This window comes from Nanorana parkeri, unplaced genomic scaffold, assembly GCF_000935625.1.
Source record: "Nanorana parkeri isolate BGI_ZX_2015 unplaced genomic scaffold, ASM93562v1 scaffold399, whole genome shotgun sequence".
NCBI classification, from domain to species: domain Eukaryota; kingdom Metazoa; phylum Chordata; class Amphibia; order Anura; family Dicroglossidae; genus Nanorana; species Nanorana parkeri.
In genome coordinates, this window is record NW_017306667.1 from 192,049 (window position 1) to 206,864 (window position 14,816).

At 40.2% G+C, this 14,816-nt stretch overlaps 1 protein-coding gene across 1 annotated transcript in view; it reads left to right on the top strand.

Moving 5' to 3' along the window:
- SLC38A1 (solute carrier family 38 member 1) overlaps positions 1 to 14,816 on the top strand; it is a 61,236-nt gene that overhangs the window by 28,139 nt on the left and 18,281 nt on the right. The window contains exons 5-7 of the mRNA XM_018559486.1: positions 6,260 to 6,333; positions 11,513 to 11,605; positions 14,113 to 14,191. Of these exons, the coding sequence (XP_018414988.1) occupies positions 6,260 to 6,333; positions 11,513 to 11,605; positions 14,113 to 14,191 (246 nt within the window). The remainder of the gene's footprint in view (positions 1 to 6,259; positions 6,334 to 11,512; positions 11,606 to 14,112; positions 14,192 to 14,816) is intronic.

Genomic DNA, 14,816 nt, shown 5'->3' on the forward strand with positions numbered 1-14,816 from the left:
ATATATATATATAGTAACAAGGACACTCCACTGTAGACCGGAGGTGCAAGTAAAAAGGTAAAATGCAGTTTATTTAGGGCAAACACAAATATATAATTCCTTCCACAGGGTAGACCTCCCCTGTGCACAAGACGGTTTCTAGCCGCAACATAAATTACAGTCTTTTAGCTTCGCTCGGTAGCTTTCCACAGCTTAAAGACACTCACGCTGCTCACCCCTCATGAGCCCTCACTCTGCTCTCTTAGCAGTCTGTACCACAGGTCCTAGGGTCACCGACCTTCCTGACCTCTCCCTTCGTGGGCACTCACTCTGCTCTTTCAGCAGTGCGTCCAACTGGTCCCTTGGGTCACTGACCTTCCTGACCTCTCCCAGCCACCCCTGGCTGTTCCTTGTGCGTCCAGCACGCACCCGAGTTTGTCTGTGTCCATGTGCTCCCTGCACAGACACAACTCCAACACTCCTCTGAGCACTGGGCTGGCTTCCTAATGAGGCTGCTCTCAGCCACCTGATCAGCCCAAGCTGGTCATTGGCAACACCTGAAATAAAACACAGTATTATTATTAGCACATAAAAAAATGATCTTGGTTTTTGTCACACGGGTACAAAATTCTCACAGAGACATTACTAAAATTGCTTACAAAATACAAAGTATGCACTGTTCAAAAAGATAGAGGTAGAGACAGATATTGGGTTTAGGTAGCAGGACAGCAGTCTGTACAAGAGAAGTGTCAGGGTGAAAATAAGGGTGACTAAGCAGCTATACAATGTCATAGTGTATCAATCTTCAATGCTGTACATAATAAGGGCCAAATGTCTGCATAGCGAACACAAGCCACAGTTTAGGACAGTAGGACGTCATAGGTCGGCAAACAGCCACACACAGATGTGGTTAACTATTAGTAGCACATTCATGTGTATAATAATTCCAGATTGCTGCACTGTCTGCCAATGCACACTGGCTAGGACTTCATTGTGGCTGTCCCAACACTATTTGTGCACTTTTGTTGGCTGGATAGTGCAATGTGTGGTTTCACTTTGTGCACTTTGGTTCTGTAAACCCAGAAGTGCACTGTAAGCAGTACAATGCAGTAATTTTCTCTACTCTTCTAGCTGTCAGCAAAATGTACTGATAGAGTGGGCAAACTGTATCTTCAGCTTCTCTGTCCCCATGTTCTGTGTGCCTTGTGTGGTTTTAAAGGAGGACCATTGGGAGAGTAAAAAATATTCTTCAGGCAGAGTATGAGGATGCATTCACACCCAAGTTGGAAGGAAAGCGCAAGTCAGCAGAGTGTCTGTTGACTTGCAATTGTACCTTCCGATTTCCTTCCGATCCGTTGCTAACGGAAGGTCATCGAAAAAACGAATGGGTGTTAATGGAGCTAGTTCACACCGGATTCGTTGTGTTATGTTGCAATGAAAAAACTTAGTGCATGTTCTACTTTTTTTTCAGCACAACATAATGCAACGTAACAGAACGGTGTGAACTAGCCCCATTCACACCCATAGCTCGAGAACTGAGCGATCACAAACCTCTGATTTGTCACGGCTTTTCCCTGCAGAGCGGTGACTGTCAGTCACTGCTCCCAGCAGGGACTCCCCCCTTCTCTCTCTCTCTCTGTTTGTTCAGTGCTTATTGGAGGGACAGATGGGGAGGGGCAGGCACAGCTGGCTCTGGCTTTAGAGAAGAAGAGCCAGCTGTCACTCCGGCAGCGGGGTGGATCCCGACAATATTGTTGGGATCTTTCCCGGCTGCAGCACTGCTCTGTGCTGTCATTATATAGTAGGCAGTAGACTGCTATGTGCTGACTTTGAGTCATAAGAGTACATTTATCCAAAAGAGAACTATAGCCAAATAAAAGGTTTCAGCTGTAGTTCTCTTTTAACATTCTTGTTAGAATGATACTAGGGCTAGCCAGTCGCCTGTAGGTGTGGAATGGTGACACAAGACAGCTGGCTATGGAGCCAACTAGTATAAATGTGATCAGAGGCATATTCAAGAGGGTTACGTGTATTATTTATTTATGTGTACAATGGGCTAATTCCATATATGTTTACATATGTTTTTTTAATGTGTGGTATTTTTTTTAAATGAATTGATTAAGAATTTGCGGGGTAGATGACTGCTATTAGAAATAGGAGTTTGTGAGATGCAATGCTGCAACCAATGATATTTTTTCATTTCTCAATGTGTTCTCTGTAAACATTTCAAGACTATTAGTGTACATTTCCCAGCTACAGGTCTTTGACACTGTGTATCAGAATGCTTCCTCTCATAGTACACTGCTCCGAGTCATGGAAAGTTTTGACTTCTTCTCAAAGGCTGTTAGGAAATTAAATTGTAGGCATGTTCAGGCTATGGCTCTCTAAAGAGACACCCTATGCTCTCTTATTCCATATTTAAAGTTTCCCTGTAGCTATACAAAATTTTCATAGTGAAGCCCTATTTGTAAAAAAAAAAAACAATGTATATGCTCCTTTTCTGCTGCCTGCACCCATGTTGGACTGCTAGTCCGATCTTGAATAATGCTCCTCTAAAGTCTGTAAGGAAAATTATATTTGGAGACTGAACCAGTGCGGGGGACCCAGGAGATGGACACTACTGGAAGCTTTAGTTTCCCAGGCGACTTTGGGGGACAATTTCTTAGAATGACCAGCGTTCAGCAGTGTGGGCAGCAGAAAAGAAAAATGTACATTGTTCTTTTACAGGTATGGCTTCACTGTAAATATTTTACATAGGGACAGGGTCCTTCTAAATAGAGGTGACTAATCTTGGTGCATTAGACATGGAAATATATTAGGCATCACATTTCATATAAGCACACATGATGTATCATACTAAATTAGATGTAACACAAGAGCCGTATGAAAAACAAAATAAATTCTGTTTAACAATGTTAGCTGAGGGAATTTTTAATTTAGTAATGTTCTATATTTTGTGTGTATGTCTCCGTAACCACAGCCAAATCTGACAAACCCAATTAAAAATACTCATTCACAGAGAAATACCTATTTTTGTTTGTAGACTTGAAGAGTTTTTAGCATAGTTCCCATGTGTAACTAGACGCTATATAATGGATAATTATTAGTCACATACTGTATATATATATATAGTGTGTGTGTGTGTGTGTGTGTGTGTGTGTGTATATGCATATATATGTATATATATATATATATATACTGTATATGTGTGTGTGTGTTTGTGTGTGTGTGTGATAACCGGTTTAAAAAAGTTGTTTGAATGCATTTACAATGAAAACAGAAAATACAACACAGTATTATTATTAGTACATAAATAAACAATGTTGGTTTTTGTCACATGGGTACAAAATTCTCACAGAAACATTACTAAAATTGCTTAAATATTACTTTGTTTAGTCTCTTTTTCAGCAATAACATCTTGAACAGACACCATTATGGTTTTATTGAAAAAAAAAGTGAAACGACAATTGATGTTAATAAAGCTTAAAGTGATTTAAAAAAAAAGCCAAAAGACAACTGAGGAATAAAACACACACACTCAGTGATGACTTTTTGCGGGTGTTTATCTAAAGCTAAAACAAATTTAAAATGTATCCGTTCTGTGAAACTAAATGGAAAAAACCACACAACTTCCGAGAACCCTTGTAAAAAAATTACAGTTTCATAACGACTTCTCATTTCCTTTTAACATGTGTGGTAGCAAGAAGAAAAAAATACATACTAGTAGATCGCTTGTATGTAAACAGGCATTGCTGCCTGTTTTTAAGTTTTGGCACTTTCCTGCTCGCAACCGTGGCTGACAAGGCTTAAACGCCCGCTCAGATCCAGGGAGCTCCCGGCCGGCCTTTGTAATAAAACAGTGCATATACAGGTGAAACTCGAATAATTAGAATATCGTGCAAAGTTCATTTATTTCACTAATGCAACTTAAAAGGTGAAACTAATATATGAGATAGACTCATTACATGCAAAGCAAGATAATTCAAGCCGTGATTTGTCATAATTGTGATGATTATGACTTACAGCTCATGAAAACTCCAAGAACCCCAAATCCACAACCTCAAAAAAGTAGATTATTACATGCAATCAATAAAACAAGGATTGTACATAGAACAATATCGGACCTCTGAAAAGTATAAGCATGCATATGTACTCAGTACTTGGTTTGGGCCCCTTTTGCAGAACTTACTGCAATTACTTTTGCACGATATTCTAATTATTCGAGTTTCACCTGTATACCCCCCCCCCATTTTTTGTTTTTGTTTTGGGTAGAGTAGGGAAGGGTTAAAACCTTTGTTAGTTTATTTTTTGTAGTCTGTGTACTGTTGGGGGACATCTACTTTCACCTCCTGTACCAATGACGGAAAAGGAAGATAGAGGAAATCAGCCAAAGGGGAATTCCCCTCTGAGGCAGTTGTGCCTGAAACAAGTGTCCCCATTGGAAAATGTTTCCCTTACCTTCTGTTCTGGGGACAACACTAACATTTTTGCATTTTCACTCACTTTCTTTCTGAGTGACATTGGTCACCAATACAAATAGAGGGGTGAATCTCCCCAATGGGGACATAAACAACAATAAAAATGTAAAGTGACGCAGGGGTTAAATCCCCAAAAATGCATTCAGCTACCCTAATTATTAACAAAAATTGATCTTATTTGTGTAACACTCATCTCTGAATTAATGCTGACACTGTCCTTCCTTCTGGAGGGTGGCTCCACAACTCACTCCCGTGATCAACAATAATCATTAGTAAACTAACTATGAGATTGTAGTCCATCATGGGAGTGAGTTTGGAGTGGTGGCTACTTTACAACACACACAGAGCCATGGGGAAACAAAAGTAGCCAAGCTCCAAAAGGAAGAGCAGAGTCAGCACAAATTCAGAGATGATTTGAGGATCTACAGCTGAGTGATACAGAAATATCTGTATCACTATTTGCAAACCCAGTTATTACCTTGTTAAAGGAGTAAGTGCCATCACCAATGTGCTGCACATAACCTGTGCAAAGAGCAGAGCTCAGTGAGGGACCCAGCAGACCTCACTGCAGGCTGCCTGCAGAAAACTACATACAGGGGGGCGGATACCAGACTGGTCTCCCTGCATAAGTAGAGAGAGCAGCAGTGACCAGTCTTGCATAGAGGCTCTTGCATAGAGGCAAAGTTTCATGGTATAAAAATGCACAGAACAGCACAAAGTACTCTACTACAAGATTCAAATAAGAATACACATACCTGTTGTACTTAGACAGTATTTGCTTATCCAGGAGGTCAGTTACATTGTTCCTTCTCCTGCACGTCAATGGATGTTTAAAGCAAACCGCACATGATTTTCAGGTGTTCAGCAGACTGGCAGGATCTTCTCAATAACCTTTGCTGTTAAGCTGCTTTAATCAGTGCTTATTTCTAAATAATAGCTTTTGACACTATGGCACAAATTTCTGTATTATATTCTACCTCCTGATCTAATTTTCTACAAGTGTCAAGTGATTATGGAAATTAGAAATATTGGAACATTAGAATAATCTGTGCATATGGATCAATTATAACACCAATAGGTTAAAAGCTGCTACACAAAATAGCTTCAACGCTTTTAGATAACCTTTTAAAAAACTGTACAGCACTAAAAACCTCTCAATAGGAGTTGAATCAAAGTGACAACATAAGTAAAAAACAGTGCAAAAAAGTGAAAATAGTAGTATATACAGGACTGAAATAAACATAAAAATTTAAATAATCAATCAAAAGACAGTCCAATTCCAATCAGTGAAAATCAGAAAACTTTTCCAAGTGAAGAAAAGAAAATTCTTTCCAAATCCAATACAGTGTGAAAACACCAAATTCGTGTTCCAAAAATTTCGTGTTCCAATATGTGTAGTGGTTTCCTCGTGCCAAATCACCCCCCGATGAATATGCACTCACCCCAAATGCTGACTGTTAACTGACAGCCAGCTAGCGCCTTAGTATCAAACAACCCTCAGCATCCTCCTTCCTCATACTCCCTTCGTTGATAAGCGCTCATCTCAGATAATCCAGTAAAGATAAATAGAAACCATACAAGTCCATAGTTGGCAGCATCAAAGTTGCACCAATTGACAGCAGGTGAAGATGTCAGTCTGCATTTGAGCAAAACCTTTCACTATCATTGGCCTTTTCATCCTTTATGAATACCGTGTCATTAGCAGATGCTTCTTACTTGACTGAAATAAAGTTTTTATTAAACTAGAGTTTATGATTTTTTGATTTACATTTTGTAATTTTATCTTTTTTTTTCCCTTGTAGGCTGCTTCTGATATCAGTCTCTCTACTGTCTATCTATTCTATAAACCTTCTACTAAAATGTTCCCAGGAAACAGGTACCGTTTAGTCCTTCACCTGTACCATACAAATTCCATGTTTATAGTGAATGGCACAGTTGTTGTTAAGTAAACTTTGAATGTTATATTTACTACTTGTAATTATATGTTGAGGTATAAATAATGCAGGCGTAGAGTTATATAAGAACGCCATTTACACAGCAGAAAAGGGTTCTTTCAGCATTTTCTTCAATACCAGTACAATTTTGTGGATGTTTCATTGCTCTTGTGAAATTCTGAACATCAGCAGTCCGGAGCTCACTTCAAAATTTAAGGGTAAATAAAAAATAGACAGTTCTCCTGGGGATGTTCATAAGAAAAAATGGTTTACTGGTGTTTAAAGCTGAAGTCAGGGGTGTGGAAATTTTGGAAAAAAACTACTTGTCCAAGGACTAAAGGGAGGGGGGGGGCCCGATCTACTTGTCCCTCATGGAAATCTACTTGTCCCAATACAAATTTTTTTTATTTTAACCAAAACCGTATTTAGCAGTGCCAAGAAGAGCTTCTCATTGTTCAGTGCCGTCAGGTGACCGCGCTGACCAATGAGTGCTTCAATTTTGCGAGCGAAATTCAGAATACATGGCACAGGTACAGATAGTACACCCATACTGGCGGATGGAAAGGACCGTTTGCTGAAAGGTAAGCATAGTGGGGGGGCGGGGATTTGAGCAGGTAATTCAATTTTCCCAAATTACTTGGGAAAGTAAATTTACCCTTTGGGCCGGGTGCAGACTTGGGCGACCGTGTGTGGTTGCCACACGGCCCCCTTGATTTCAATGGGGTTACATCTGCGTGGTAATCGCTGAAAAAAGGTACATGTACCTTTTTTCGTGACACACACCGTGCTGTGTTTTCAACCACGATTATGTGCGGGCGTTATTGCGGCGGGAAACTGCGCAATCTGCCTGGGCGACTGGGGTGCCATTAGACAATAATGGCACTGCCATCGCGATCGGCGGTGGTGTGTGATTCTGTGACCGCCCGGCCACCCACACGGTTTTGTGCACGATTGCCGTGCGGTAACGGATTGCCCACTCTGCTCACACAATGCCTCATGCATGCATTTATTCGCATGCAGATGATAGGGGTTGGTTTTAATTTTTAAGATTTTATTTTACTTTTTTTATTTTTGCTTTGTAATATTTTTTCTTTTTATCATTTATTTTTATTATTTTTTACTTTATCGCTTTTTTATTTTTCCCATTTGTATGTATTTACATTTTTAATTGTTATATATATTATTTTTTTTCTCACTTTATTGCTATCACACAAGGGGTAACAAGCCTTTGTGTGAAAGCTTTTGGAGGTGACAGGTTCTCTTTATTGACCCTATCACCTCCAACACAGGAGTTCTAGCACAGCACTGTGCTCATTCTCCTGTGACAGGAAGGCTGCATTCCTGTGTCACTTCACACGAAGCAGAGAAGCGTTCTCTACTCTGCCGTGTGCTATCTAACCTAATTTGCCATGGTCACTGATCCCCCACAAGAGGGAAGCCCACGTGCAGAGAGAGAGGCAGCTGGGAGCGGTACCCGGCCGGCCCCCGGAGATAGAGAGAGGGGAGGGGGAGCGTGATTCAGGCAGGTTACAAGTGATTTTGGACTAGTAGAAAACGGCTCCCACACTACATTTATCTGGCTGCTTGCCCGCAGCCGGGCTAAATGTAGAAAAAAACTACTCGCCCGGCGCCCGAAACTGCCTGCCCCGGGCATCGGGCGATAGGAATTCCACACCCCTGGGCTTATATGTTGCCTTCCAAGGTTCCTCCCTTCCTCCTCATCAGAATGCTAATTAAATTTTCAAATAAATCCTTTTCTGTTTTTATTACATTTTATAGATCCGGTAATATCATCACTGCTTCTTTGTGCTTCTTTATACAATGCAGACAGATCATGGCTGGTGGCAGAGGCCAGCAGAGTGCTGTACATAGTGTCCTGAACACAGCACAGCATCTTGCCTCAGTACTCTCAAGAGCCCTCAGCCCTTTTAAAGAAGTGGGAGGAGTTATGCAAATATCCTGGTAGGCAGATGCCAGTCTAGAGGAGTGGCTGTGCATAAGCAGGCTACATTTGCAAGCAGACTGCCCTAGGTAATGCCCACCAGGCAAATCCCACCAGGCCTTTGCCTCTAGAAGTTATGCCTATAGCTGTCAGAGTGTTCCATAGCCTCTTGAGACTTGTAGTTTTGCAGCAGCTGGAATGCAACCAGGAATTGAGGTGGTCTCTAGCTGACTTGCTGCAGCTTCTAATGCACACTGTGATAAGCTCATAGTGTCTAGTGAAATCAGAGTAAGCAATTATTGTACAGGAGAGGAGCATGTACAACTTCAAGACTGAAAGTAAGGCTGGAGTTCAGCTTTAAAACATACAGAACATCCCCCAAAGTGTCAGTATTAAAGATCTAATCACTGCTGTTTAGTGGGTGTGTCCTCCACTAAATGGGTTAAATGCTCATATGACTAGTGAGAAATAAGTGCAAATATCTTATTCCTCGCTCCCCTGGCAGGTGGTACTCTTCTCTGCAGCCTTTCTCAACCAGGGTGCCGTGGCACCCCGAGGTGCCTTTGTCAGTGGTGCTTTCAGATTTTTGCTAAAAAGTTTTTCACCCTATTTCTATTTCCCATAGCCAAATGAGCATTTCATTCATTTTGTAATAGGGACCCTGTTGCTTGGGTAAATTTCATAGCAGCTTGGAGTGCTACTTTTAATCATCTCAGCTAATCTATATACATTTCAAGGCCCACACCAGCACAAAAAACGCCATCTGGTAAACTCAGGCCTGCAGTTACCCAGTTACAGTGGTGCTTTTATTTCTATAGCTGGCCAGGTAAGCTTGTTGTTACCTTCAGCTAATAGTCCATACTTTTCCCTCTGCTAGTGGCAAGCAACCATACTGTTATTACAAATGTGGATTACAATGTCACATGGGGCTTCATTTATAAACCTTCTGCCTGTCATATAGTCTGGCGGATGCACTTTGTGTGGCACTAGCACCCCTAGACGAGTACAGAAAGTTTTATGGATGAAACACACGGTGTCAGTGAACAATTGTGCCTGCCATTTTCACTTGTTGAAAAGCACACAGTCAGGTATTTCTGCTGCAATAAAAGATATAAGCATTATGCTTTATTGACCATCATTTACCATATCATTTAATACTTGCATTCATTGTAAAAGCAATACTTACATAATTGCTCCCAAAGCAAGATTCCAGACTGAATGCAATCATCAAAAAAATGAAATTGTATTACAAACTCATTTAAAAACTATGCGGTTTTTGCTTTTATATCAATCTTCTAAATTAGGCATCACTCACAACTGATTGATCTTTTCAAGCTAAATTAGCAATATTATATTTCTTTCTGCTACAGTCAATTTACATGAAAGTATTTATCTAAACCTAACACGTATCTAAAAGCAAAACATGCAATGCAATGTAAGGGTACATGACTATCTTTAAAGTCATGTACCCTTACATTTTATGATTTGTGACTGATTTTGCATCAAAATAGCCTTTTCTCTCAATGAAAATGTTGTTCCCTGCCCTCAGACTGCAGTACTCTATGCCAGTACAGTAGCAACCATGCACTTCAGTACCAGTGTCCTCACACAGATTTGTATTGCAGAGAAAGAATGTTGGTGTGCCTGACTAGTCCTGTTAGCGAGTGCTAATTACAGGGTGCACTGGAGTATTGGACTGTTGTGCCTATTGGACTGTACAGTTATATTCAGACGCCAAGCACAAATGCTGTAAAAGGATAGTGAAGGTAAACACAGTGTCTATCTGACTCCAGGCACACTGCCAAATACACAGATGAAATACCTACTGTATATGATTTACCCGCAAAAGGATTTGTATTTCTGTTTATCCAGTCTTGAGATTTACACTGCTCCTCCCTGCAGCACAGTCCTGTCTAGCAGGAGAGAGGTCATGATCTTTCTTTGCTGCGGTTTCACGTACAGGACAATTCCCCACCCCTATTCTGACACTGGACAGAGAAGAGGCAGACTTACTATTTTATTTTTCTGGCACTCTGCTTTCTCCACTTGTTAGCATGCTTCTTGCACTGCAGCCCACCTAATTGACTCCCTGTGCTGTTTCTTCCTCCTCCTCTCTGAGCTTTGCTGTTCAGATTGTACAATAGACTGCTAGAGGCTGATACCAGGTCAAATGCAGGTACTTGTGCTGCATGCATTAAAAAATACTAATGTAATGATCTATTATTAATTATAGAGCGGCATTGGATTTGCACCGTTTATATCTGCCTGGAGTTAAACATTAAACAACTCTAGTTATTCAAAAAGTTAACCTTTGCAGTGGGGCTACCCCTGCTTTGCAAGGGTTTACTGCTCATTTTTTTTCTAGGGGCTGGAATACAGCAGAAATACTGACCTGATCCTCAGTCCTGAGGCAGTGAGTGCTCACCTCTCTCCCTCTCAGCTCCAACTGTGGTATGTCTTATTGTCCTCACATCTAATGCATGTGAATGGACTGCATTAGACGTGATGACGTCAGCGGGGCTTAGACGGCTGTAGCGCAAGGGAGAAGAGGGGACCAGTCTACTAGCCAGGCAGGATCAAGGACCAGGTAAGTATATATTTTTTTATTTGAGCCCCTAGACCAAAACAGCCAGTTAATCCTTGCAGTGCAGGGCTAGCCCCACTGCAAAAGTTAACTTTGTAGATCCCAGGAGTTCTTCTTTAAAGGAATCCTGTACTGGGAGAATTGTGGGGTCTGATATTGCTGAACTCCTTCTGAAAGACTAGTTGCCTGGCCTCCTCAATATGTTGTAAATATCTGACCTGGAACAAGCAAAATTGTATTTATGTACCTGTTTTTGGTCAGGGACTCAGAAAGCATGGAAACGTTTGGATCTGCATACCAGCCAGGCAACTAGCACAATCAATTGGAGACTTCTACAGTTGCCGCCATTTTTCTCAGTATAGGTTTCCGGTTTCCTTTGAGAACATTATGTGTGTACACTGAAAAACACAAAAGCAGAACAACTCTTTCCTGTTGCAACCACATTGAATGAAGTAAAACCCCAGAACTGATATAATTACAAACATGTTGTTTTTGTTATGCAAATGATACGTATCCATTGAGGTTTGTGTGGATGGCTTGGTTGGCTAACTCAATCATGTACTTAAGACTAAAACTGTTGTTTTTACTTAACCAGGATGTATGGTATATGAGAAGCTGGGGGAGCAAGTATTTGGCACACCAGGAAGGTTTTTAGTGTTTGGATCAACATCACTTCAGAATGTTGGTGGTAAGCACATGACTGATTCATATTTTTATATGCTTTTCATTTTTCCTAAATAACTACTACACCAGAACACAAAAGTTGCATTATAGGGATTATGTGCTAGAACGAAGAATATAGATTTCAATGCTATATGTGTAAATGTATGCTGTGTCGTGCAGACCGCGAGGTATACAATATTGTCTAACTTTGTTAAGCTTCAACTGCACAAAAAAGGAAGCAACAAAATGACAGTTGTTAGTTTTCTTAATAGAATTACTGGACAAGAAATCAGTGATATTTGAAACATTTTGTGGTAATTCTCTTATACTTCCACATATTTTTCTATAAATGTTAAAGGGGGTCAAAAACTAACAGGGTTATTCACAAAGCTGCCGCGAAGGCAGCCTAGTGAATAACCGAGCCGAAGTGAACAGAGCTGAACGACGTTTGGCTATTCACTCCAGCTCAGTATGGCTGATTTCAGCCGTACATCGGCTGCCTTTCGGGTAGCCGAACATGCTCTGCATGTTTGGCTGAGCCGAAGTGAGTGCATAGCCGAATGCCGCACGGCTATTCTGCTCGGTACCTCCGTGGTACTTAGCAGAATAGCAAATAAGTGAAAAGAGTGAAATAAAAAAAAAAAGGTTAAGAAATTATTTTAAAAATGATCCAAAATAGGAAAATTAAGAATAAAAGAAAAATATTTTAAATAAAAGGTGAAAAAAAGAAACAATTGGGCGGAGCTAGCAGTGACATAAGATCACGGCTGGCTCTGCCCAGCTGTCATGTGCGGGGAGGACGGCTGGCCTTCGGCAGGCCGTTCACCCTGCTTTGGCTGTTACTTCGGCTCAGTCGAGCCGCTCGGCCACCTTCGGCTGCTGTACGGCCTATTGTGAATAGCTCGTACAGCAGCCCTTTGGTTCGAATAAACCGAAGGGCTCCGTCGGCCGAAGAGAGTTGAAGGATCAGCCAAAGCTACGGCTGGATCCTTCAGGTCCTCAGTGAATAACCCCCTAAAACTAAATCTGTATTTTTATATTGAATTTCCATCCCGCTTCTGATAACTATATTGATGTAGAAATTTGTAAACTTATTGAAGATGCTGATAGGATGAACTTCCTCAATGCACTAACACAATTTCACTCAGCCCTGTCAATATGCACCTTCTTGTGTTGCAGCTCTTACAGAGCCTGCATTCTGAACTACAATTCAACGTCTGAACACTGTAACATTATAATTCTTTGCTGGAAGCAATGCATGATGGGATATGAAGTCTTGAGAAATCAAGATTGCATCACATCAGGGAGCAGGGAAAGTGATGCAAAGCACACTGGGAATCCAGGAAGTTGTTGAAAGTGAAGGGCAGACAAAAGATAGCACTCACTACATAAAAAAAATTAAAGTAAGCTTTGATTGCATTATCAAAAACAACTACAGTGTATTCCTATTACAATACTGATGTCATAAGAAGATAGCATAAGCTGTGACTTTAGAACTCATTTAACAAAACAGCTGTTATGCAGATGCAAACTTGTACACATGCTGAACTACTGGTAAAGATCTTTTCACACCATGTATTTCTACACCAGCCTAAGAACGAGGATTGTGTGCAGGGTCTGTAAGTTTGGAGTCTATCAGTGTCCTGTTGTCTGTTGCTCAAGCACTGATGAAGGGGGATTCCTGACCCCCGAAACACATTGGCTGTGCTTTGCCTTCCTGAATGCAATCTCCTGAGCTTAGTCAATGAACGTCTATGTAGGGTATGCAATGTATCTAACTCCAGGAACAAACATTTTATATATATTAGCTTTTCAGTCCTGTTAGCTGCATTAGATTTCCTTTTTTTCTCACCAGCAACACAATTCCAGTCCTAGGGTGAAAAAGGAATCAAACAAAGCTGGTAAATCTTGGCACATTTAGATGACACTGTCCTACATCCTATTTACTTGAGAGACTTGTACATGTTTGCAGAATGCAGCATGTTAATGCCAGCATATTTAAATGAGGATTGGACGTTATAAGCCTCACTTTCAGTCCATTGAATGTATTTCAAATGTGGATTTGACAATGTATCAAGACCATGCTTCATAGGAAGCAAAAGGGAAAACTTCAATTAAAAAAAAAACATTTGTCAGGTTTTTATTATGATCTGGTTCCTTTTTGGGGAGATTTCAGTTTACTTTCTGTCCTTATGGCAGGGTATTTCTGCTACCATTGGAGAGTTTTGGCTCATTTCCTGTCTCTGTGACCACAAAGAAAGAGAGTGGAAATCTCCACAATGGCTGCAGAAACAACAATAAAAACTTAACAGTGATTTAAAAAAAACCCATGACAAAAAAAATAAGTCTTCTAATGTAAAATGATTTGCATTATTGGCCAATCAATATTTTACTGCATTATAAATAGTACTCTTTAGAGTTGTTGTAAAGGTGGGCTATTGATGCCTTCTTCACCACTGGCAATTAAAGGCACGACTGCTCATAAATATGAGTAATGTATAACCATGAATATTATTTTTCTCTCTTTTACAGCAATGCTCAGCTATCTGTTTATCGTTAAGAATGAATTACCCAATGTCCTTAAGTATCTGATGGGAATAGAAGATATAACGTAAGTCAGTTTTTCGGATACTGTGCACATTTTTATATGTTTATATGAATTAAATGTAGGTTTTGGCTGCATTTACATCCTTTACCTTTCCCTTCCATATTTTTCAGACTGATGACAAATCATCAGTCTTAAAAATCTAGAACTTCTAGAAACAAAACTGCCTCATGCCAAGGAAGTTCCTGTTAAATGGATCCATAATGAATTATGATGCTCACCTGTTGCACCAAATCCAGTCAAATAACAAATAGTAATACGGGAACTAAAATACTTGTTAGTACTCCATTTGATGCAGATAGATGTACCAAATGTCCCTTCAGCAGTTACATGATTTCTTCTAAAAGAGCTTAGGACTGATGTTCAACAGTAGACCACATGATACTCTGATTGTATGCGTTGCTATCAAAAATCATTAAGAAGAAGAGGTCTCATGGACATTGAAGAAGTAAATTGTATTATCTTTCTTTCGTATTATTATTTAAATTGTATTATCTTTATTTTTGTATTATGCTACTTTGTTAACAAAGAAAACCACTCTGGTTCTAAAGTGGTACTAAAGGCAGGGTATTTTTTACCTTAATGCGCTCTCTGCATTAAGATAAAAAACCTTTCCACATTGCCCTGCCCT